The 25,949-nt window shown below is 44.5% G+C and overlaps 1 protein-coding gene across 1 annotated transcript in view; it reads right to left on the reverse strand.

Annotated features, from left to right (window-relative positions):
• mybpha (myosin binding protein Ha) overlaps positions 1-25,949 on the reverse strand; it is a 71,870-nt gene that overhangs the window by 2,419 nt on the left and 43,502 nt on the right. Inside the window, exons 5-9 of the mRNA XM_072277736.1 lie at positions 24,240-24,435; positions 19,969-20,108; positions 17,355-17,514; positions 13,305-13,441; positions 5,247-5,433 (exon numbers count right to left, since the gene is read on the reverse strand). Coding sequence (XP_072133837.1) covers positions 5,247-5,433; positions 13,305-13,441; positions 17,355-17,514; positions 19,969-20,108; positions 24,240-24,435 — 820 coding nt within the window. The remainder of the gene's footprint in view (positions 1-5,246; positions 5,434-13,304; positions 13,442-17,354; positions 17,515-19,968; positions 20,109-24,239; positions 24,436-25,949) is intronic.

The raw sequence follows: 25,949 nt of genomic DNA on the forward strand, positions 1-25,949 counted from the left end.
AGGCAGGACTGGCAGCTTAATATTCCAGGGTTCCGATGTTTCAGATGTGATCGAGGCACAGGAATGAAAAGTGGGGGAGTAGCATTGCTTGTTAGGGAAAATATTACAGCAGTGCTCAGGCAGGACAGATTAGAGGGCTTGTCTACAGAGTCCTTATGGGTGGAGCTGAGAAACAGGAAAGGTGTGGCCACATTAGTGGGATTGTATTACAGACCATCCAGTAGTCAACGAGAATTGGAAGAGCAAATCTGCAGAGAGATAGCAGGCAACTGCAGGAAACATGAAGTTGTGGTGGCAGGGGATTTTAATTTTCCATATATTGATTGGGACTCCCATACTGTTAGGGGTCTAGATAGTTTAGAGTTTGTAAAATGTGTTCAGGAAAGTTTTCTAAATCAATATATAGAGGGACCAACTAGAGGGGATGCAATATTGGATCTCCCGTTAGGAAATGAGTTAGGACAAGTGACGGAAGAATGTGTAGGGGGGCACTTTGGTTCCAGTGATCATAACACCATTGGTTTCAACTTGATCATGGACAAGGATAGATCTGGTCCTAGGGTTGAGGTTCTGAACTGGAAGAAGGCCAAATTTGAAGAAATGAGAAAGGATCTAAAAAGCGTGGATTGGGACAGGTTGTTCTCTGGCAAAGATGTGATCGGTAGGTGGGAAGCCTTCAAAGGAGAAATTTTGAGAGTGCCGAGTTTGTATGTTCCTGTCAGGATTAAAGGCAAAGTGAATAGGAATAAGGAACCTTGGTTCTCAAGGGATATTGCAACTCTGATAAAGAAGAAGAGGGAGTTGTATGACATGTATAGGAAACAGGGAGTAAATAAGGTGCTTGAGGAGTATAAGAAATGCAAGAAAATACTTAAGAAAGAAATCAGGAGGGCTAAGGGAAGACTTGAGGTTACCTTGGCAGTCAAAGTGAAGGATAATCCAAAGAGCTTTTACAGGTATATTAAGAGCAAAAGGATTGTAAGGGATAAAATTGGTCCTCTTGAAGATCAGAGTGGACGGCTATGTGCGGAACCAAAGGAAATGGGGGAGATCTTAAATAGGTTTTTTGCGTCTGTATTTACTAAGGAAACTGGCATGAAGTCTATGGAATTAAGGAAACAAGTAGTGAGATCATGGAAACTGTACAGATCGAAAAGGAGGAGGTCCTTGCTGTCTCGAGGAAAATTAAAGTGGATAAATCCCTGGGACCTGACAGGGTGTTCCCTGGGACCTTGAAGGAGACTAGTGTTGAAATTGCAGGGGCCCTGGCAGAAATATTTAAAATGTCGCTGTCTACAGGTTAGGTGCCGGAGGATTGGAGAGTGGTTCATGTTGTTCCGTTGTTTAAAAAAGGATCGAAAAGTAATCAGGGAAATTATAGGCCAGTAAGTTTAACGTCGGTAGTAGGTAAGTTATTGGAGGGAGTACTAAGAGACAGAATCTACAAGCATTTGGATAGTCTGGGACTTATTAGGGAGAGTCAACATGGCTTTATGCGTGGTAGGTCATGTTTGACCAATCTATTGGAGTTTTTCGAGGAGGTTACCAGGAAGGTGGATGAAGGGAAGGCAGTGGATATTGTCTACATGGACTTCAGTAAGGCCTTTGACAAGGTCCCGCATGGGAGGTTAGTTTGGAAAATTCAGTCGCTAGGTATACATGGAGAGGTGGTAAATTGGATTAGACATTGGCTCAATAGAAGAAGCCAAAGAGTGGTAGTAGAGAATTGCTTCTCCGAGTGGAGGCCACAGGCCACTAGTGGTGTGCCACAGGGATCAGTGCTGGGTCCATTGTTATTTGTCATCTATATCAATGATCTGGATGATAATGTGGTAAATTGGATCAGCAAATTTGCTGATGATACAAAGATTGGAGGTGTAGTAGACAGTGAGGAAGGTTTTCAGAGCCTGCAGAGGGACTTGGACCAGTTGGAAAAATGGGCTGAAAAATGGCAGATGGAGTTTAATACAGACAAGTGTAAGGTATTGCACGTTGGAAGGACAAACCAAGGTAGAACATACAGGGTTAATGGTAAGGCACTGAGGAGTGCAGTAGAACAGAGGGATCTGGGAATACAGATACAAAATTCCCTAAAAGTGGCGTCACAGGTAGATAGGGTCATAAAGAGAGCTTTTGGTACATTGGCCTTTATTAATCAAAGTATTGAGTATAAGAGCTGGAATGTTATGATGAGGTTGTATAAGGCATTGGTGAGGCTGAATCTGGAGTATTGTGTTCAATTTTGGTCACCAAATTACAGGAAGGATATAAATAAGGTTGAAAGAGTGCAGAGAAGGTTTACAAGGATGTTGCCGGGACTTGAGAAACTCAGTTACAGAGAAAGGTTTAATAGGTTAGGACTTTATTCCCTGGAGCGTAGAAGAATGAGGGGAGATTTGATAGAGGTAAATAAAATTATGATGGGTATAGATAGAGTGAATGCAAGCAGGCTTTTTCCACTGAGGCAAGGGGAGAAAAAAACCAGAGGACATGGGTTAAAGGTGAGGGGGGAAAAGTTTAAAAGGAACATTAGGGGGGGCTTTTTCACACAGAAAGTGGTGGGAGTATGGAATGAGCTGCCAGACGAGGTGGTAAATGTGGGTTCTTTTTTAACATTTAGGAATAAATTGGACAGATACATGGATGGGAGGTGTGTGGAGGGATATGGTCCCTGTGCAGGTCAGTGGGACTAGGCAGAAAATGGTTCGGCACAGCCAAGAAGGGCCAAAAGGCCTTTTTCTGTGCTGTAGTTTTTCTATGGTTTCTAAGGTTCACTTACAGGTAAAGAGGAATTTTTTTAGCCAGGGAATAGTGAATTTGTGGAATACTCTGCCAAAGACTGCGGTGAAGGCCAAATCCGTGGGTATATTTAAGACAGAAGTTGATCGTTTCCTGATTGGTCAGGACTTCGAAGAATATGGCAAGAAGGCAGGTGTATGGGGTTGAGTGGGATCCAGGATCAGCCATGATGGAGCGGCAGGGTCTTTAGGGATGTTTAAAGCAGAAGATAATAGATTCCTGATTGGTCAGGCAACAAGGGATATGTTGAGAGCTCTTGGGGTCCAAGTCCATAGGACACTCAAAGCTGCTGCGCATGTTGACTCTGTGGTTAAGAAGGCATACGGTGTATTGGCCTTCATCAATCATGGGATTGAGTTTAAGAGCCGAGAGGTAACGTTGCAGCTATATAGGACCCTGTTCAGACCCCACTTGAAGTACTGTGCTCAGTTCTGGTCACCTCACTACAAGAGGGACGTGGAAACCATAGAGAGTGTGCAAAGGAAATTGACAAGGATGTTGCCTGGATTGGGGAGCATGCCTTTTGAGAATAGGTTGAATGAACTCGGGCTTTTCTCCTTGGAGCAACGGAGGATGAGAGGTGACCTGATAGAGGTGTATTAGATGATGAGAGGCATTGATCGTGTGGATAGTCAGAAGCTTTTTCCCAGGGCTGAAATGGCTAGAATGAGAGGGCACAGTTTTAAGGTGCTTGGAAGTAGGTACAGAGGAGATGTCGGGGTAAGTTTTTTTTACGCAGAGAGTGGTGAGTACGTGGAATGGGCTGCTGGTGGAGGCGGAAACAATAGGGTCTCTTAAGAGAATCCTGGATGGGTATATGGAGCTTAGAAAAATAGAGGGCTATGGGTAAGCCTAGGTAGTTCTAAGGTAAGGACGTGTTCGGCACAGCTTTGCGGCCCAAAGGGCCTGTATTGTGCTGTAGGCTTTCTATGTTTCTATGAATACGTGTATGGGGTTGAATGGGATCCGGGATCAGCCATGATGAAATGACGGAGTGGACTTGATGGGCTAATTCTGCTCCTATGCCTTATGATCTTAACAGTCAGGATAAACAACTGCTCCTGCCTCCCCAACATCCCCAACACAGAAACCTCCCAGGGCTGTGTACTGAACCCATTCCTGTACAGTCTGCTCAATTGACTGCATGGCCAAATACCCAAGAGTCAAGTTTGCTGATGACACGACAGTTGTGGGGCTCATCACCAGCTATGATGGTCTCCAGAGAGGAGGTGAAAGAGCTCAAGGCCTGGAACACCTCTTCCACCATAAATAAGCTCTTCCTCAATTTCATCAAGACAAAGGAGATGGTTATCGATTGCAGAATGCACACCACTCACACCCCTCTTTACAGCAGTGGAAACTGCAAGGAGTTTCAAATTCCTGGGAGTGACATCTTGCACAAACTCTTATGTCCCAGAAAACATCTTCCGCAGTCAGGAAAACTCACCAATTCCTCCACTTTCCGAGGAGGCTGAAGCGAGCTGGACTTTGCACACATCATTCTATGGATATGTAGTAGAGAACATCCTAACTTACTGCATAGTGGAGAAACGGCACTGCGGCAGGCAGAAAGGCTCTACAACGGGTAGTGAAAACTGCCCATGCATCACTGGCACCAGCCTACCCACCATCAAAAGTATATACAGTAAAATGCTGAAAATGGGCCGGTAACATCTTGAAGGATCCCACCCATCCTGCTCAAAGACTGTCCCACTCCCATCAGAGAGGAGGCTATATAGCCTATCACCTGCCTCCTAGAACATTTTGCTCCCCTCCTCCCATCTTCTTACTCTGACTTCTCAATTTTCTTTACGGTCCTGATGAAGGGACTCAGCCCGAAACACCGACTGTTTACTGTTTTCCATAGATGCTGCCTGGCCTGCTGAGTTCCTCCTGCAATTTGTGTGTGTTGCTCTGGACTACCAGCATCTGCAGATTTTCTCTTGTTTGTGATTCGATTCAAAAACAGTTACTTTCCGCAACCAGTATGGCTGATCAACACCTCCAACAGACCCATCCCTCCACACCCCCAACCACCACTTTATCACTTCCTTTTAGATGAGTCATCCTATGTAGATATTCCAATGCCTCATGTCACTTATGTACATACAATTGATCTAAGTGTATATGTTATCTTATCCATTCATAGTTACTGTCTTTTTCACTATTGTCTTCTTTATCTTACTGTGTTTTTGTGCTGTATCAGGTTCAGAGTAACTTGTCTACTGGAAATGACAATCTTGAAACTTAAACAACCTGCACTGCATTTTCTCTGTAACTGTTGGGCTTTATTTTGTATTGTTATTGTTTTACCTCAGTGCTCTGTGTGGGAACAGCACAACACAAGCTTTCCATTGTATCTCAGAATAAATTAATCCCATTTCCAATTGCTTGGAAACATTTTGACAAACCCTGGGGCTGTGAAATTCCAGTCCACTCTCGCTCACCCTTCACATCAAGCCTGCAGTCCACTGCTGCCTCTCCCAACATGTTCACAGCTTTGCACGTGTAGACGCCCCCGTCAAAAGTCGACGGCTTGCGGATTTCCAGGGTGCAGATGCCCTGGTTGGTTAGAATCCGGAACTTTGGGTTCTCCTCAAGCAAGGCCTTGTTTTTCAACCAGCTGATCTTGGGCTGTAAGGTAACAAAGAAATGAACCAATGGGTTATAACAACCAAATTGGTGACACAGAGTGAAGTGTAACCAGTTATGGTGTAATGTTTTATAATTAGCTGTAATATGCAATTCTGAATCAGAATCAGGTTTATTATCACTGACATTTGCTGTTTTACTGCAACAGCACAATGCAATAAACAAAATGTCCTATAGAAATATATATATGTGTGTAGATTCTGGTTAATTTGGCCATCGGTTAATCAGGGCAACCATTTATTTATGGCATCTCTTAAAGATGAAAAACTAATTTGCTGGGATTCCCTTCATATACTTGGGACACTATGCCGTGATGGGGCAGAAGACTGTTGCTAAACCATCCAACGGCCACACGTGTGCTCAGACTAACCAGACTTAACAATTAGCACGTCACGAGGAGAAGGAGATGAATAATGCGGTAGTGTTGATGGGGAAGAAAAGGAATGGAGTGGTAGTGTCCATGGGTTCATGGATCATTCAAACAAATGATGGTAGAGGAGAAGGAGCTGTTTCTAAACGTGAGTTTTTAGGTCTTTCATCATGGTAGTAATGAGAAGAGAGTATCTCCTACATAGAACATAGAATAGTACAGCACATTACAGGCCCTTCGGCCCACAATGTTGTGCCGACCCTCAAACCCTGCCTCCCATATAACCCCCCCACCTTAAATTCCTCCATATACCTGTCTAGTAGTCTCTTAAATTTCACGAGTGTAACTGCCTCCACCACTGACTCAGGCAGTGCATTCCATGCACCAACCACTCTCTGAGTAAAAAACCTTCCTCTAATATCCCCCTTGAACTTCCCACCGCTTACCTTAAAGCCAAGTCCTCTTGTATTGAGCAGTGGTGCCCTGGGGAAGAGGCGCTGGCTATCCACTCTATCTATTCCTCTTAATATCTTGTACACCTCTATCATGTCTCCTCTCATCCTCCTTCTCTCCAAAGAGTAAAGCCCTAGCTCCCTTAATCTCTGATCATAATGCATACTCTCTAAACCAGGCAGCATCCTGGTAAATCTCCTCTGTATCCTTTCCAATCCTTCCTATAGTGAGGCGACCAGGACTGGACACAGTACTGCAAGTGTGGCCTAACCAGAGTTTTATAGAGCTGCATCATTACATCGCGACTCTTAAACTCTATCCCTCGACTTATGAAAGCCAACACCCCATAAGCTTTGGTAAGGGTCCTTAATAACAGATGTCACCTTCTTGAGGCATCATATTTTGAAGATGCCCTCAATGGTGGGGTGGCTAGTGCTTATGATGGAGCTGCCTGAGCATCGGGTGAAACACTTTGCAAAGGAGCCTTGATGCAATTTACACTCCATAAGACATAGGAGCAGAATTAGGCCATTCAGCCCATCGAGTCTGATCTGCTATTCCATCATGGTTGATCCCCGATCCCACTCAACCCCTTATGCCTGCCTCATTGCCATATCCTTTGATGTGCTGACCAATCAGGAAACGATCAACTTCTTTAAGTATACCCATGGACTTGGCCTCCACCACAGTCTGTGGCAGAGCATTCCACAAATTCACTACTCTCTGGCTAAAAAAACTCCTCCTTACCTCTGTTCTAAAGTGTCGCCCCTCAAGTTCGAGGCTGTGCCCTCTAGTTCTGGATACCCCCATCATAGGATACATCCTCTCCACATCCACGCTATCTAGTCCTTTCAACACTTGGTAGATTTCAATGAGCTTCCCCCCCACATTCTTCTAAGTTCCAGTGAGTACAGGCCCAAAGCTGCCAAACACTTCCCCTTCATTCCCAGAATCATCCTTGTGAATCTCCTCTAGACTCTCTCCAATGACATCACATCCTTTCTGAGATATGGGGCCCAAAATTTAGACAAATTGGAAGAAAGGGCAAAAAAGTGACAGAAACAGTGTTGGAAAATGTACGGTAATGTATTTTGGTAAAAGAACCAGAGAGTAGTAATACTGTGGAATGCTCTGCCAGTGACTGCGGTGGAGGCCAAGTCCGTGCGTATATTTAAGGCGGAATTTGATTGGTCAGGGCATCAAATGATATGATGAGAGGGCCAGTGTATGGGGTTGATTGGAATCCGGGATCAGCCATGATAGAATGGTGGAGCAGACTTGATTAGGATGAATGGCCTAATTCTGCTCCTATGTCTTATGGTCTTATGGTCTAAAACTATTAATGATACTCAGTGGTCACTTTATTAAGTACACTTGCTCATTAATGCAATTATCTAATCCTCCGTCAGCTGAATTATTTCTCCTTTGGCTCCTTCCACTTCCTTCAAGCAAAAGGGGTAGCGATGGGCACTTGCATGGGTCCCAGCTATGCCTGTCTTTTTGTCGGCCATGTGGAACAGTCTATGTTCCAAGCCTACACTAGTGCCTGTCCCCCACTTTTCCAATGCTACATCAATGGCTACATTGGGGCTGCTTCCTGCACCCATGCCAAGTTCTTTGACTTTATCAACTCTGCCTCCAACTTCCACCCTGCCCTCACATTTACCTGATCCATTTCCAACACCTTCCCCCCCCCCCCCGGCTTTCTCAATCTCACTCTCTCTATCTCTGGAGACAGCTCATCTACTGATGTCTATCATAAACCCATGGACTCTTAGAGCTACCTGGACTATACCTCTTCCCACCCTGTTACTTATAAAATCGCCATCCCCTTCTCTCAATTCCTCAGTCTCCACTGCATCTGCTCTCAGGATGAAGCTTTTCATTCCAGAACGAAGAAGATGTCCTCCTTCTTCAAAGAAAGGGACTTCCCTTCATCTACCATCAACGCTGCCCTCACCCACATCTCTTCCATTTCACGCACATCTAGTGTTACCCCATCCTTCTGCCACCCTACCAGGGATAGGGTCACTGTTGTCCTCACCTACCACCCACCAGCCTCTGTGTCCAGCACATAATTCTCCGCAACTTCCGCCATCTCCAACGGGATCCCACCACCAAGCAGATCTTTCCCTCCCCCCACTTTCTGCTTTCCGCAGGGATCACTCCCTACGCAACTCCCTTGTCCATTTCTCCCTCCCCACTGATCTCCCTCCTGGCACTAATCCTTACAACCAGAAGAAATGCTACACCTCCTCCCACACTACTATCCAGGGCCCCAAACAGTCCTTCCAGATGAGTCTGTTGGGGTCATATGCTGTGTCTGGTGCTCCCAGTGTTGCCTTTTGTATATTGGTGAGACCCGACATAGATTGGGAGACCGTTTTGCTGAGCACCTATGCTCTGTCTGCCAGAACAAGTGGGATCTCCCAGTGGCCAATTCCACTTCCCATTCTGATATGATAATCCATGGCCTGCTCTACTGTCATGATGAGGCCACACTCAATTTGCAGGAACAACACCTTATATTCCCTCTAGGTAGCCTCTAACCTGATGGCATGAACATTGATTTCTCGAACTTCTGGTACTGCCCCACCCCCCTCTCCTTCACCATTCCCTATTCCCTTTTCCCTCTCTCACCTTATCTCCTTACCTGCCCATCGTCTTCTCCCCCCTTTTCTTTCTTCCAGGGCTTTCTGCCCTTTCCTATCAGATTCCCCCTTCTCCAGCCCTGTATCTCTTTCACCAATGAACTTCCCATCTTTTTACTTCACCCCTCTCCTCCCAGTTTCATCTATCACCTTGTGTTTCTCTCTCCCCTCCCCCACCTTTTAAATCTACTCCTCATCTTTTTTTCTCCTGTCCTGCCAAAGGGTCTCGGCCTGAAACGTTGACTGTTCTCTTTTCCATAGATCCTGCCTGGCTTGCAGAGTTCCTCCAGTATTTTGTGTGTGTTAATTTATCTCATCAGCCAGTCATGTGGCAGCAACTCAATGCATACAAGCATTCAGACGTGGTTGAGAGGTTCCGTTGTTGTCCAGACCAAACACCAGATTGGGGAAGAAATGTGATCCAGGTGACTTCAACATGAAATGATTATTGATGCCAGATGGGGTGGTTTGAGTTTCTCAGAAACTGATGATTTCCTGGGATTTTCATGCACAAGTCTCTAGAGTAAACAGTGGAAAAATGAAAAAAAAAAATCCCGTGAGTGGCAGTTCTGCAGGGGATTGTGCCTTGTTAAGGAGAGGGGTCAGAGGAGAATGGCCAAACTAGTTCAAGCTGACAGGAAGGCAACAGTAACTCAAATAACCACACACTATAACAGTGGTGTGCTGAAGAGCATCTCTGAATGCACAACACTTAGAACCTGGAAGTCATGGGCTACAGTAGCAGGAGACCACCAACATACATCAGAAGCCACTTTATTAGGTACAGGAAGTACATAATCAATTGGCCGCTGAGTGTACATTGCACGATTGCTGTTTAATGGTAGGTGATTCAAATAAACTGCATCAATCCAGCCGGTGACAGCATATCACGCTACTACTGGTTGTAAAAGTTTTGTCAAAAACAGCCAGCTCCATCATAGCTACCATCTCCCCAGTTTCAAGGATATCTTCAAAAGGAGATGCCTCAAAATGGCTGCATCTATCATTAAGACCATGAGATATAGGAGCAGAATTAGGCCATTAGGCCCATCGAGTCTGCTCCGCTATTTCGTCATGGCTGATCCAATTTTCCTATCAGCCCTGACCTCCTGCCTTCTCCCCGTATCCTTTCATGCCTGACCAATAAATATACATATACATACAGCTGCCTCTGACAAAGAATTCCACAGATTCATCACCCTCTAGCTAAACAAATTCCTCCTCATCTCCATTCCAAAAGGATGCCCACTTATCCTGAGGCTGTGTCCTCTGGTCTTAGACTCTCCCACTATAGGAAGCATCCTCTCTACATCCAGTATATCAAGGCCTTTCACCATTCAATAGGTTTCAATGAGGTCCCCCTTATTCTTCTGAATTCTAGTGAATAAAGTCCCAAGGCCATCAAACACTCTTCATATGATGAGCCATTCAATCCTGGAATCATTTTCGTGAACCTCCTTTGAACTCTCTCCAATTTCAGCACATCCTTTCTAAGGGGCCCAAAACTGCTCTCAATACTCCAAGTGAGGTCTCACCAGTGATTTACAAAGTTTCAACATTACATCCTTGTGTTTATATTCTAGTCCTCGAATGCTAACATTGCATTTACCTTCCTTACCACAGAATCCACCTGCAAATTAAACTTTAGGGGATCCTGCACAAGGACTCCCAAGTCCATTTGCACCTCAGATTTTTGTATTTTCTCTCCATTTATAAAATAGTCAACTCTTTAATTTCTTCCACCAAAATACATTTCCATACACTTCACGACTCTGTATTCCATCTGCCATTTCTTTGCCCATTCTCCTAACCTGGCTAAGTCCTTCTGTAGCCCCTCTACTTCCTCAAAACTATCTGCTCTTCCACCTATCATATTGTCTGCAAACTTTTTAACAAAGCCATCAATTCTATCATCCAAATTATTAATATATAATTTAAAAAAAAATAGTCCCAACACAGACCCCTGTGGAACACCACTAGTCACTGGCAGCTGAACTGAAAAGGCTCCCTTTATTCCCACACTTTGCCTCCTGCCAATCAGCCCCTGCTTTATTCATACTAGAATCTTTCCTGTAATACCATAGGCTCGTAGCTTGTTATGCAGCCTCATGTGTGGCACCTTGTTTAAAGGCCTTCTGAAAATCCAAATACACAACATCAACCGATTCTCCTTTGTCTGTCCTACTTGTCAATTCTTCAAAGAATTGCAACAGATTTTGAACTTCGAGGAAGGTAAGATTCTCTCTTGTGGAGACCATGCTGACTATGGCCCATTTTATCATGTGCCTCCAATCACCGAGAGACCTCATCCTTAATAATCGACTCCAACATCTTCCCAACCACTGAAATCAGACTAACTGGCCTACAGTTTCCTTTCTTCTGCCTCTCTTCCTTCTTGAAGACTTCCTCCAAACTGCTGGTGTCTTCCACAGTGATGACTGATGCAAAAATACTTATTCAGTTCATCCGCTAATTCATTGTCCCCAATTACTACCTCTCCAGCATTGTTTTCCAGTGGTCCAATATCCACTCCTGCCTCTATTTTACACTTTATGCATCTGAAGAACCTTTTGGTATTCTCTTTAATATTATTTCGTACTCCATCTTTACCTTCTTAATGACTTTTTTAGTTGCCTTCTGTTGCTTTTTAAAAGCTTCCCAATCCTCTAACTTCCCACTAACTTTAATTCTATTATATGTCCTCCCTTTGGCTTTTATGTTGGCTTTGACTTCTTTTGTTAGCCACAGTTATGTCATCTTTCCTTTAGAATACTTCTTCCTCTTTGAGGTGTATATATCCTTTGCCTTCCAAATTGCTTCCAGAAGTTTTAAGACCTTAAGACCATAAGATATAGGAGCAGAAATTCCAGCCATTAAGGTCCCCACCACTCAGGACATGCCCTCTTCTCAATACTACCACCAGCGAGAAAGTCTGGGAGCCTAAAGACACACACTTAACATTTTAAGAACAGCTTCTTGCCCTCTGCCATCAGATTTCTAAATGGACGATCAACATACCTCACTAATGTACCTCACTATTTTTGCTCATTTTATTTTTATTTATATTTTTATTTTGAGATTTTGTTTTTAATTTTTGTCCTGCTTATTTATAGGTGTGTGTGTGCGTGTGTGTGTGTGTGTGTGCGTGTGTGTGTGTGCGTGCGTGTGTGTGTGTGTGCGTGTGTGTGTGTGCGCGTGTGTGTGTGTGTGTGTGTGTGTTTCTTATTGTAATTTATAGTCGTTTTTATGCATTGCACTGCACTGCTGCTGCAAAGCAGTACATTTTACAACACATGTCATCAACATTAAACCTGATTCTGATTCCGATTCTGGTAATTTAAGAATGAGCTGTGTCACAACATCATCTTGTCGAAGGTTGAGAGTCTCTGGAATACTCTGCTCTGCTGTTGGGGGTGGGGTGCGGTTGGTGCCTGGGATCACTGGGGTATTGAAAGTGGAAGTGGATACATTTTGGAGAGATCAGGGGATTGAGGACTATCGAGCAATGGCTGAGAAGAAGAAATATGGTTTGAGAGTACACCAGCCATGAACTTATTGAAGGGTATAAGAGGAATCACAAGGCGCAGGATAACTATGTCCCACAGAAGAAGTTGTTCTCAGATGGCAGGGGTAGGCAACCGTGGCTGACAAAGGAAGATAAGGACTGCATAAAAGCCAAGTATAAGGTAGCAAAAGTGGGTGGGGAGTTGGATGATTGTGAAACCTTTAAACTCCAACAAAAGGCAATTAAAAAACCATAGGAAGGGAAAAGATGAAATATGAGGTCAAACTAGCCAATAATATAAAGTGGGATACTAAAAGATTTTTCAGTTATATAAAGAGTAAAAGAGAGGTGAGAATTGATATTGGATCACTGGAAAATGATACTGGTGAGGTAGTAATGCGGGACAAAGAAATGGCAGATAAACAATGGGTACTTTGAATCTGTCTTCACTGTGGAAGACACTATAGAGGTCCGTGAGTGTCAGGGAGCAGGAGTGAGTGCCATTGCGATTACAAAGGAAGGAGTGCTAGGCAGATTGAAAGGTCTTAAGGTGGCAAAGAGCAGTGAATTTGTGGAATGCTCTGCCACAGACTGCGGTGGAGGCCAAGTCCATGGGTATATTCAAAGCGGAAGTTGATAGATTTCTGATCGGTTAGGGCATCAAGGAATATGGTGAGAGGGCAGGTGTATGGGGTTGAGTGGGATTTGGGATCAGTCATGATGAAGTAGCAGAGCTAACTCAATGGGCTGAAGTGAGATTTCGGGATGCGATAATTCCGACTGTACAATTAGAACTCTCATGACGTGGGCCTTTGATTGAAGGCCTCTGGGGGCGAGAGGGTGTTCCAGCTGGGGACTGAGGTATGCATCTTACCTTGGGATTACCCCTTACACTGCAGAAGAGCTTGGTGGTAAATCCCACTGTGGTGGTCTTGTCCACTGGCGGCTGAGTGAATTTAGGGGGCTCGGTGAAGTCCTTCCCCTTGTACACAGGTGGGCTGTACTTTGTACCTGAGACAGAGATAGACAGTCATTATACAGCATGGAAACAGCCATCTCGTCTGATGCAGAGCAGACTTAAAGCAGAGTGCTAGGAGTTGATCTCAGCCATGAATGATTCATCCAGACCAGCATTTACTAATTATCTGCATAGGTCATTGAAGAAGGACTAGATTGTGATTCCACGGGCTCCACCGATCAGTGTTAAATTATACAAACAAATAAATAGGGAGATTTGGTATCAGCAAATTCCTACAGATGTACTGTGGAGAGCATTGCAGCTGATTGCATCACAGTCTGGTATGGAGGGACATCTTCAAAACATGATGCCTCTAAAAGGCAGCATCCATCATGAGGAACTACCCAGGACTTCTAGTCAAACTCTTCTCATTAATACAATCAAGGAGGAGGTACAGGAGCCTAAAGACACAAGATTTTTGTAACAGCTTCTTCCCTTCTACCATCAGATTTCTGAGCAGACAATGAACCAGTCCATGGGCACTGCCAAACTATTTTTGCTCTCTTTTTGCATTAATTACTGATTTTTATCTTATTGTAACTGAGAGTATAGTTTTATGTACAGTACTGATGCTGCTAAACAACAGACTTCACAACATGTGTCAGGGACAATAAACCTGATTCCAATTCCAATTCTGATCCTGGTCAGTTAAAACAGAGTTGTGTAGGAACTCATTTAGGGGGTGGGAGTCCCTGGAATTATCTGCTCCAGGAGTTTTTGGTGGCTGGGTGGCTTGGTGACTCCGGAGAAGAGATTGCCCAATTGATCCCAGGGAAACTGGAAGTGGTCAGGTTTGGGATGGCGCTGCCCACTTCTATCTTGCCCGCCTTTGACTAGAAGTTGGGAGTGGGTTAAGCTAATATGGCGGAGGGGTGGGGGTGGAACCCGTATGATAGAGCTGAGGATGAGCCCGCAGGTTTACAGGTAGATGTTGGGTGTAACATGAATGTAAGGAAGAACAAGATAATAATTAGATACAAATGCAGACAGAGCAAAGAGTTAAATTGTAGCACAAAGCTAAATTCATAAGGGTGAGGAATGTAGGACTGAAGGTGTATAGCATTTGGAATCAGCCGGAAGAGTTTCTGCCGAGTTAGAGATTGGTCGATATGATGTTGTGGGCATCACTGAATCGTGGCAGAATGAAGGCCATAGTTGGGAGCTTAACATCAAGGGATATACTTTGTATCAGAAGGACAGGCAGGAAGGCATAGGCAGTGGTGTGGCTCTGTTGGTAAGAGGTGGAATTACATCTTTAGAAAGAGGTGACATAGGGTTAGAGAATGTTGAATTGTGTGGGTGGAGTTAAGAAATTGCAAGGGTGAAAAAAAACTATTATAGGAATCAAATTTAGGCAACCAAATAGTGGCTACGATGTGGAATTGAGATTGCAAAGGGAGCTGGAAAAGGCATGTAATAAGGGTAATGTCGCAATTGTAATGGGGGATTTCAATATGCAAGGAGATTGGAAAAATCAGATTGGTGTCATATCACAGGAGAGGGAGTTTGTTGAATGCCCACAAAATTGGTTTTTGGAGTAGCTTGTGCTTGCGCCTACTTAGGGAAAGGCTGTCTTAGATTAGGTGTTATATAATAACCCATACCTTATTAGGGAGGTTACTGTAAAGGAACTCATAGGAGGCAATGATCATAATATGATTGAATTCATGCTGCAGTTTGAGAGGGAGAAGCATAACTCACATGTATCAATATCACAATGGACTAAAGGGAATTACAGAGGCATGAGAGAGGAGTTTGCCCAGGTGGATTGGTGGAGGATACTGGTGGGGATGACAGCACAGCAGAGTTGGCTGAAGTTTCTGGAAATAGTTCACAAGGCGCAGAGTAGATTATGTCCCACAGAGGAAGTAGTTCTCAAATGGCAGGGGTAGGCAACCATGGCTGACAAGGGAAGTTAACGACTGCATAAATACCAAGGAAAGGTCATATAAGGTAGCAAAAGTGAGTGGAAAGTTGGATGATTGGGAAGCTTTTAAAATCCAACAAAAGGCAACTAAAAAAGCTGTAAGAAGAGAAAAGATGAAATATGAAAACAAACTAGCCAATAATATAAAGCAGAATACTGAAAGTTTTTTCAGTTATATAAAGAGTAAAAGAGAGGTGAGAATTGATATTGGTCCACTGGAAAATGATGCTGGTGAGGTAGCAATGGGGACGAAGAAATGGCAGATAAACTTAATGGGTACTTTGCATCTGTCTTCACTGTGGAAGAAACCAGCAGTGTGCCAGAGGTCCATGAGTGCCAGGGAGCAGGAGTGAGTGCCATTATTATTACAAAGGAAAGAGTGCAAACTCAATGTGAATAAGTCACCTGGACCAGATGGAATGCATCCCAGAGTCCTAAGACAGGTTGCTGAAGGATAATGGATGCATGGGTCATGATCTATCAAAAATCACTTGATTCCAGCATGGTCCTGGACTACAGGAAGATCGCAAATGTCACTCCATTCTTTCAGAATGGAGGAAGGCAAAAGAAAGGAAATTATAGGTCAGTTAGCCTAACCTCAGTGGTTGGGAAAGTGTCGTGTCTATTATTAACGATGAGGTTTTGGGGTACTTGGAGACTAATGATAAAATAATTCAAACTTAGCATGGGTTCTGTAAAGGGAAATCTTGTATGACAAATCTATTAGTGTTCTTCAAGGAAGTAACAAATAGGGTGGACAAAGGAGAGACAGTGTGTGACATTTACTTGGATTTTTCAAAGGCATTTGATAAGGTGCTGCACATGAGGCTGCTTAACAAGATAAAATTCTTTGGCTTTACAAGAAAGATACTGGCATGGATAGCGGAATGGCTGACAGGTAGGAGACAGCAAGTGGGAATAAAAGAGGCCTTTTCTGCTTGGCTGTCAGTGACTAGCGGTGTTCCTCGCAGGTCAGTACTGGGACTGCTACTTTTCACAATGTTTGTCAGTGATTTAGTTAATGGAATTGATGGTTTTGTGGCAAAGTTTGTGGATGATACAAAAATAGGTGGAGAGGTAGGTAGTGCTGAGGAAGCAATGTGATTGCAGCAGGATGGACAAATGGGAAGAATGGGCAAAAAAGTGGCAGATGGAATACAGTGTTGGGAAATGTATGATAATGCATTTTGTAAAAGGAATAACAGTTGAAACTATTATCTAAGTGGGGTGAAGATTCAAATATCAGAGCTGCAGAGGGACTTAGGAGTCCTCGTGCAAGACTCCCAGAAGGTTAATTTACAGGTTGAGTCTATGGTAAAGAAGGAAAATGCAATGTTGACATTTATTTCAAGGGGAATAGAATATAAAAGCAAGGAGATAATGCTGAGCCTTTATAAAACACTAGTCAGGCTGCATTTGGGGTATTGTCAACAGTTTTGGGCCCCATATCTCGGAAAGAATGTGTTGTCATTGGAGAGAGTCTAGACGAGGTTTACGAGGATGACTCCGGGAATGAAGGGGCTAGTGTTTGAGGTGCATTTGGCAGCTTTGGGCCTGTACTCACTGGAATTTGGAATGTGGGGAATCTCTTTGAAACCTACTGAATGTTGAAAGGACTAGATAGGGTGGATATGGAGAGGATGTTTCCTATGATGGGGTTATCCAGAACTAGAGGGTACAGCCTCAAAACTGAGGGGTGAGCTTTTAGAACAGGAATATTTTTTAGCCAGAGAGTAGTAGATCTATGGAACGCTCTGCCACAGATTGCAGCGGAGGCCAAGTCTATGGATATATTTAAGGTGGAAGTTGATAGTTTCCTGATTGGTCAGGGCATCAAAGGATATAGTGAGAAGGCAGGTGTATGAGGTTGAGTGGGATCCAGGATCAGCCATGATGGAATGGTGGAGCAGAATTGATGGGCTGAATGGCCTAATTCTACTCTTATGTCTTATGGTCTGTGTGGTGAGCCAGATCCTTACCCTCTTTGGGGATATAGACAGTGTCCTTGCAGAGTGCTGCTGTTTCGCTGAGTCCACAGAGGTTCTCAGAGAAGACACGGAAGTTGTAGTGATTCCCCATCACCAGGTTAGAGATGGTGTAGGTGGTGGCGTGTGATTTCTCCATCACGGTGAACCACTCCTGCCATGGGAGAAGGAGAGTTCGTCACCAGGGCAAGGACTTTTTATCTCTGACAGCGTCAAACTCGGATTCATACATCTAGGAAACAGGCCCGTCAAGTTCATGCCAACAATCAACCCCCCATTTTCCCTGATAGTTTCTCACTTAGTTCACATGAACGCAACCCCACTGTTTATTTATCTATCAACACTCTGTGGCCACTTTATTAGATACACCTGTACATCTGCTCGTTAATACAAAAATCTAATCAGCCAATCATGTGGCAGCAACTCAATGCAGACATGGTGAAGAGGTTTGGTTGTTGTTCAGAATGGGGAAGGAATGTGATCTAAGTGACTTTGACCGTGGAATGATTGTTGGTGCCAGATGGGGTGGTCTGACTATCTCACAAATTGCTGAACTCGTGGGATTTTAACACACAACAGTCTTTAGAGATTGCAGAGAATGGTGTGAAACACAAACAAAAAACATCCAAGGAGCAGCAGTTCTGTGGGTGAAAGCACCTAATTAATGAGAGAGCTCATAGGAGAATCGCCAGACTGGTTCAAGCTGACAGGAAAGCAACAGTAACTCAAATAACCATGCATTACAACAGTGGTGTGCAGAAGAGCATCTCTGCATGCACAACACATTAAACCTTAAAGTGGATGGGCTACAGCAGCAGAAGACCACACTGGGTTCCACCCCTGTACCTAATAAAGTGCCCACGGAGTGCATTTTAAAACTTGCGTCTTTCACTGTACTGCTGCCACATATCAACAAAGTTTGCAACACATGTCAGTGGAAATAAGCATGATTGTGATTCTACGTTCCCAACTCTTGGTAATGAACCCCTGGGTGTGGGAGGAAACCAGGCAGCACAAGGGGTGTAAAGACCATGTGGTCACAGGGAGAATGTGCAAACTCCACATAGACAACATAGTGGGGATTGAACCTGAAGTTGTGTCCCATTCATGTTGAGTACAGTGGTGACTTGCTGTCTGACCACATTGAAGGACAGGGTGCATATGTATGAGTGTATTGACACATGTTAGAACCTTATCCTGGACGTTGTTGGCTTAGCTATATCATTGTTATTTTCTTTACAACTACTTATACCTGCTAGCATTTTATGTAACTAGCTGTATGTATGTAACTTTTTAGTATGATTCCTAGTGGTCACAATATGTATAAACAATTGTACATGCAATTGTTCAGTGTATCCCCCCATGGTTACACCTCCTTCAGTCATTCTGGAAGCTTCCTGGAATTGCAATATTTGATAGAGGCTATCTGAGTGGTTAACTCTTATCTACAAATTTGAATGGAATGTTTCGTATCTGTATAAGGGCTGAAGACATTGGACCACCATCTTTCCTTACCCAACTAGACTTTTGCTTCTCCACATTACCAATTCTGTTTGTTCTATTAGGGCTTAAAACAATTGTGAAGCAATAAGTTTTATGCCTCTTTCTTGACTCCTGAAAGAACCGTGGATCAAAATGACAACAGAATCCAACAGGTTGCCAAGGCTATAGAATCTCCTCCCGCTATTCAAAAGACAAGAACCAACTTGTGTTTAAGCCTCACTTTATTGCAGCTACTTATGTCATGGAAGAGAATCCAGCTAGTGATCCTGGCCTTCCTAGTCAGCGTCAAGAAACACCCAGCACACAGGGAGATGTAGACCGAAGGGACAGACAGGAGTTTGAATGGCAGACCTTCCTGGGACTGAGCTGAAGAGGCAGGAGATTCTTTCCTTTGAGTCTCTGATCTGAGGATTTATGTCTTTGATCAGACTGCATTTTGAGTATGGTGAGCAATTATGGGCCCCACATCTAAGAAATCATGTACTGGCATTGGAAAGAGTCACGGAAGTGATCTCAGGAATGAAAGGGTTAATGTATGAGGGCATTTAGTGGCTCACTGGGGTTTAGAAGGATGAAGGGCAATCTCCATGAAACCTATCGAATATTGAAAGTCCTCGATAGAGTGGACACGGTCTCAGAAAAGAAGGACGTTCCTTTAGATGAGGAGGAATTTCATCAGCCAGAGGTGATGAATCTATGGACTTGGCTGTGGAGGCCAACTTATTGGGTATATTTAAACTGCAGGTTGATGGGTTCTTCATTAGTAAAGGATTCAGAGGTCTCGGGGAGAAGGCAGGAGAATGTGGTTGACAATGATAATAGAGTAGTCATGATGGAATAATAGTGCAGGTTCAATGGGCTGAATGGCTTAATTCTGCTCCTATGTCTTGTAATCTTATGGCCGAGTCCCTGGACCAGATTGTTTGTACCGTTTGTGCTGAGGTGAAAGGGTGACTATTAACTTCTGGCTTCGATTGAATCAGCCAAATGGGGAAGTCAGAATTCTGGATCCTCTGGAAATGCTGCCCTATTAACTAGAGCAGTGGCCACCAGGCATGGTAGCCACTCGGTCACACACCTCCCCTCTACCCCACTACACACTCACCCCCGTCTTCTTGTCGGACTTCTGAATGGTGTAACCGCTGATCTCGGTGTTTCCGTTATCCTTGGGGGGTTGCCACTGCAGGGTCACATTGCATCCCCACACACTGGCCAGCTTCAAGTTCTGTGGAGGTCCAGGCTTCTCTGTGGGTCAAACATATCAGAAGGTGGGTTTACAGCAGTAGGGGAGGGGACGCCTCAACCGCATTCATGAAGTGGCTGTCAGGACAGAGTTATTTACGGTTGAAATTGCCGGGGTAGTGACGTTTCTGGAAGACATGGTGTACACTGGGGTGTTGGACAAATGGGCAGGAGGTTTGGTATGTCAACAAAGACACTAGCAAATTTCTATAGCTCTACCACACAGAGCATTCAATGCCAGACCAAGGAACTGATTGTGGACTTCAGGAAGGAAAAGTCGAGGGAACACACACCAGTCCTCAATGAGGAATCAGCAGTGGAAAGGGTGAGCAGTTTCAAGTTCCTGAGTGTCAACATCTCTGAAGGTGTATCCTGGGCCCAACATATTGATGCACTTATGAAGAAGGCACACCAGTGGCTATATGTCATTAGGAGTCTGAGAAAATTTGGTATCTCACCTGTGACGAAAGAGGGTTACAAAAGTACACATAGACTAAGATGTTAACTGTCCTGTGCTGGCACCAGTGGGATCAACAGTTGATCTGCCACCTGTCTTCAGGAGAGAGAGATAAGTAAGACAATGGGGCAGCATTTGGAAATGTTAGTGAAGAGACGAGAGAGTTTAACGGAAGGAGACACCGGTCTGAATATTGTCAAGACTGGCTCCTTTTGAACCCTGAACTGTTTGAAGTGTGATGGACAGGCGATACCCCAGCAGGGGGATAAAAAGGGGCAGGTTCGCTAAGACACCACACACGACACCACGAGGTAACGAGACCCTGGAAGCGGTGCGCTCCCACAAGTCGGTGGGAGTTTTGGAGGTCTGGTCGCGGGACCAGCTATAGACGCACAGGGTGGAAAGATACTGTCGGCGGGAACCTGGTGTGTGTCCGCCCTTGCCTGGGTGCCGGGTTCACAGCTGAAGAACGATCGTATCTGAAACGGAGGGGTCACAGTCGGTGACCTCAGAGGACATTACAAAGGGCTCGCCCGAAAGCTAACTGCGAGGAATATCGAAAGGTCTGTTTGAATCCGATTTGAATATCAGCATTCACTCTCTCTCTCTCCCCAGCGGCACGACGGCGATTACTGCGAACTGAACTAAACTGAACCCTGTCACTTGTGATTGAACATTTTACCCCTAGACTGCGATAGAGCTGATTGACCCTATTATCCTAGTTCTGTGTACATATGTGTTTATTCATTGCTAACCTGTTGCATTTATATCCTTACTATTAGAATACTGTGTTGCTTATTTCTTTAATAAAACTTTCTTAGTTCCAATAATCCAGACTCCAACTGAGTGGTCCATTTCTGCTGGTTTGGCAACCCAGTTACGGGGTACGTAACACACCAAAGACTCTAATAAATTACTAAATCTCTATAGATGTATTGTGGAGAACATTCTAAGCAATTTCATCACAATCTGGTATGGAAGTGCTATGCAAGAGATTGGAAAAAGCTGTAGAGAGTTATAAACTCAGGCAGCTCCATCACAGGCACAAGCCTCTCCAGCATTGAGGACACCTTTAAACAACACACATCAAAGTTGCTGGTGAACGCAGCAGGCCAGGCAGCATCTCTAGGAAGAGGTACAGTTGACGTTTCGGGCCGAGACCCTTCGTCAGAACTAACTGAAAGAAGAGCTAGTAAGAGATTTGAAAGTGGGAGGGGGAGGGGGAGATACAAAATGATAGGAGAAGACAGGAGGGGGAGGGATGGAGCCAAGAGCTGGACAGGTGATTGGCAAAAGGGATATGAGAGGATCATGGGACAGGAGGCCCAGGGTGAAAGAAAAGGGGGAGAGAGGAAAAACCCAGTGGATGGGCAAGGGGTATAGTGAGAGGGACAGAGGGAGAAAAAGGAGAGGGAGAGAAAGAATGTGTGTATATAAATAAATAACGGATGGGGTACGAGGGGGAGGTGGGGCATTAGTGGAAGTTTGAGAAGTATTTTTAAGGAGGAAGTTGATAGTTTCCTGATTGGTCAGACATCAAAGGATATGGCGAGAAGGCAGGTGTGTAGGGTTGAGTGGGATCCGGGATCAGCCATGGCAGAGCAGACACGATGAGCTGAATGGCCTAATTCTGCTCCTATGTCTTACCGATTATGGCCTTATATCTGCATGCTTTTATACATTGAGTTGCTGCTATATGATTGGCTGATTAGATATTTGCAAGAAGAATAATGTGGGTTGCCTTACTGACTGCTGCCCAGCAGCATTCACATCTACAGCGATGAAATGCTTTGAGAGGTTGGTCATGACTAGACTGAACTCCTGCCTCAGCCAGGACCTGGACCCACTGCAATTTCCCTATCACCACAATAGATCAACAGCAGATGCAATTTCAATGGCTCTTAGACTACCTGGACGACACAAACACCTTTGTCAGGATGCTGTATATCGACTATAGCTCTGCATTTAATACCTTCATTCCCACAATCCTGATCGATAAGTTACAGAACCTGGGCCTCTGTACCTCCCTCTGCAATTGAATCCTTGGCTTCCTAACCGGAAGACCACAATCTATGCGGATTGATAATAATATCTCCTCCTCGCTGACGATTAACACTGGTGCACCTCAGGGGTGTGTGCTTAGCCCACTGCTCTGCTCTCTCTATACCCATGACCATGTGGCTAGGCATAGCTCAAATACCACCTATAAATTTGTCAGATGGAGAAAAGAGGGTGTACAGGAGTGAGATATGCCAACTAGTGGAGTGGTGTTGCAGCAACAACCTGGCAGTCAACGTCAGTAAGACAAAAGAGCTGATTGTGGACTTCAGGAAAGGTAAGACGAAGGAACGCATACCAATCCTCATAGAGGGATCAGAAGTGGAGAGAGTGAGCAGCTTCAAGTTCCTTGGTATCAAGATCTCTGAGGATCTAACCTGGTCCCAACATATTGATGCAGCTATAAAGAAGGCAAGACAGTGACTATACTTCATTAGGAGTTTGAAGAGATTTGGTATGTCAACAAAAACACTCAAAATCTTCTATAGATGTACTGTGAAGAGCATTCTGAAAGGCTGCATCACTCTCTGGACTGAAAGAAGCTGCAGAGGGTTGTAGATTTAGTCAGCTCCATCTTGGGTACTACCCTACAAAGTACCCAGGACATCTTCAAGGAGTGATGTCTCAGAAAGGCAGCATCCATTATTAAGGACCTTTAGCACCCAGGGCATGCCCTTTTCTCACTGTTACCATCAGGTAGGAGGTACAGAAGCTTGAAGGCACACACTCAGGGATTCAGGAACAGCTTCTCCCCCTCTGCCATCTGATTCCTAAATGGACATTGAACCCTTGGACACTACCTCACTTTACAGATATTATTTCCTGCTTTTGCATGATTTTAATCTATTATATATATACTGTAATTGATTTACTTATTCATTTATTTATTTTCTTCTAGATTATGTACTGCATTGAACTGCTGCTGCTAAGTTAACAAATTTCACGACACATGCCAGTGACAAACCCGATTCTGATTCTGATTCTGCATCAATGAGCAGTACAATGTACAGCAATGTACAGCAGTGCCTAATACAGTGGCCACTGAGTGTATTTACTTTAGTATCCTATTGTAATTTTTTCACCTTCCATTGTTCTGTTTCCACAAAACATCAGATTTCACGATGTTTTCAGTGTATTTCCAAGTTCTGAAGCCTTCCATCGGTCAGTGAGTGAGCCTGCTTGGCTGCACCCAGCCACTGGTCACTGGGCTGGGCAGTGGGGGAGTGTCAGCAGGGAGAGAAGGCACCTGGCCTTGATCCAACTCAGAAGGAAGTGCCTGCCTTGAGAGTGGTCCTGCCACTCCAACATGGTATGTATGGGGGTTGTTTGTAACCCAGGGAGCTCCTCTACCTCCAAGACGATGATTTGCGATTGAATATTGGTCTTACCCAATCCGTCATGGCTGGTCCCAAGCCCACCTGTAAAAGGAAGAGAGTTGGTTTGGAACTAGCAACCCCATCCTGTAAAAACTCAGAGCTACAGAAACACCAACAGAAGCTCCAAAGATCTCATCCCTGGGAGAGGTAAATAGGCTACACCTGGGGACAACTTGAAAGACTAGCCCAGGACAGAGGACTCCTGGAAGGGTAATGAACTAATCCATCAACCATTAGACTTACCCATGACCTGGATATCAATGATCACTTCATCTGTTGCTGAGTCCACCTGGACCACCAGTTTGTACTTGCCCGAGTCCTTCCTCTCCAGCGTCCTGATGAAGAGGATGGCGTCATTGGCAGTACCACAGACACTCACCCGGTCAGAAGGCAGAGGCTGCCCATCCTTGGTCCATGAGATGGTGGGTTTCACGTTGCCCTGTGCAAAAGAGAATTCCTGTCACTGAGGGAGGAAAAATGGAAATGGGAAAACCAAGGCCACTCTTGCCACTCCTCTGACCGGATGCTCACCCACCAACGGGGAGCTCAGGTCACGTGCAGCTTTATAAATCACTAGTTAGGTCACGTCTGGAGTTTTGCGTACAATTCTGGTCATCCCATTATCGGAAGGATTTCGAGGCTCAGGAGAGGGTGCAGAAGAGGTTTACCAGGATGCTGGCTGGATTAGAGGGCATGTGCTCTCTAAAGAGAGGCTGGACAAACTTGGGTTGTTTTCTCTGGAGAAGTGGAGGCTAAGGGGAGATCTGATAGACATTTATAAGATTATGAGAGGCATACAGAAGTACAGCACAGAAACAGGCCCTTTGGCTCATCTAGTCCATGCTAAAACCATTTAAAATGCCTGCTCCTGTTGACCTACGTTGGAACCATAGCCTTCCATATTGCTACTATCCAAACTTCTCTTAAACATTGAAATCGATCTTGCATGCACCACTTGTGCAGCTCACTTCACATTCTCATGTCCTTCTGAGTGAAGAAGTTTCCCCCTCATGTTCCCCTTAAACTTTTCACATTTTACCCTTAATCCATGCCCTCTGGTTGAAGTCATTCCACCCCCCACCCCACCCAGCTCAATGAGAAAAGCCTGCAAGTATTTACACGATCTCTACCCTCAGAGTGTAGACAAACAGTATTTTTTGCCTGGGTTTGAAACATCTAATACCAGAGGGCATGCATTTAAGGTAGGAGGGGGTAATTTCAAAGGAGATGTGAGGGGCAAGTGTTTTTACACAGTGGTGGGTGCCTGGAATGCATTGCCTCGGGTGGCGTAAGAGGCAGATACGTTAGAGACCTTTAGAGATGTTTAGATATGCTTATGAATGTGTGGGAAATGGAAGGATATGGACATTGTGTAGACAGAGGGGATTGGTTTAGTTGGCCAATTGTTTACTAATTTAATTGGTTGGGTACAGCATTGTGGACTGAAGGTGCTGGTTCTGTGTTGTCCTGTTCTATATTCTAAATGCAAGGGTGGGATGGGCTCAGGTGGCCTACTCCTGCCCCTATCTAGTTGTATTTTGTTGTGTCAGGAGTCCCTGAGTCTCCTTCAACCCAACAACACTACTTTGCTATTCCTCTTTCACACTATTTACTTACTCATTTATTATAATTTCTTTTATGTATTGTTCTGTACTGTTGTCACAAAACAATAAATGTCACAGCATCAGGGAGGAGGTACAGGAGCCTGAAGACACACACTCAATGCTTTTGGAACAGTTTATTCCCCTCCACCATCAGATTTCCGAATGGTCTGTGAAACCACGAGCACCACCGGCTCCTTCCTCTCCTTGAACATTTATTTAGTTTTATAGTACAGAGGATTCTGCTTCATTCGGCCTTTACTTCATCGGGGCAGTTGCTTACATAGGACAACTCTTCAAGAATAAAAAACAATCCAGAAATAGCCGGGATTCCTTTGTTTATTTGGGACAC

The sequence above is a fragment of the Mobula birostris genome, chromosome 14, assembly GCF_030028105.1.
Source record: "Mobula birostris isolate sMobBir1 chromosome 14, sMobBir1.hap1, whole genome shotgun sequence".
In the NCBI taxonomy this organism is placed as follows: Eukaryota; Metazoa; Chordata; class Chondrichthyes; order Myliobatiformes; family Myliobatidae; genus Mobula; species Mobula birostris.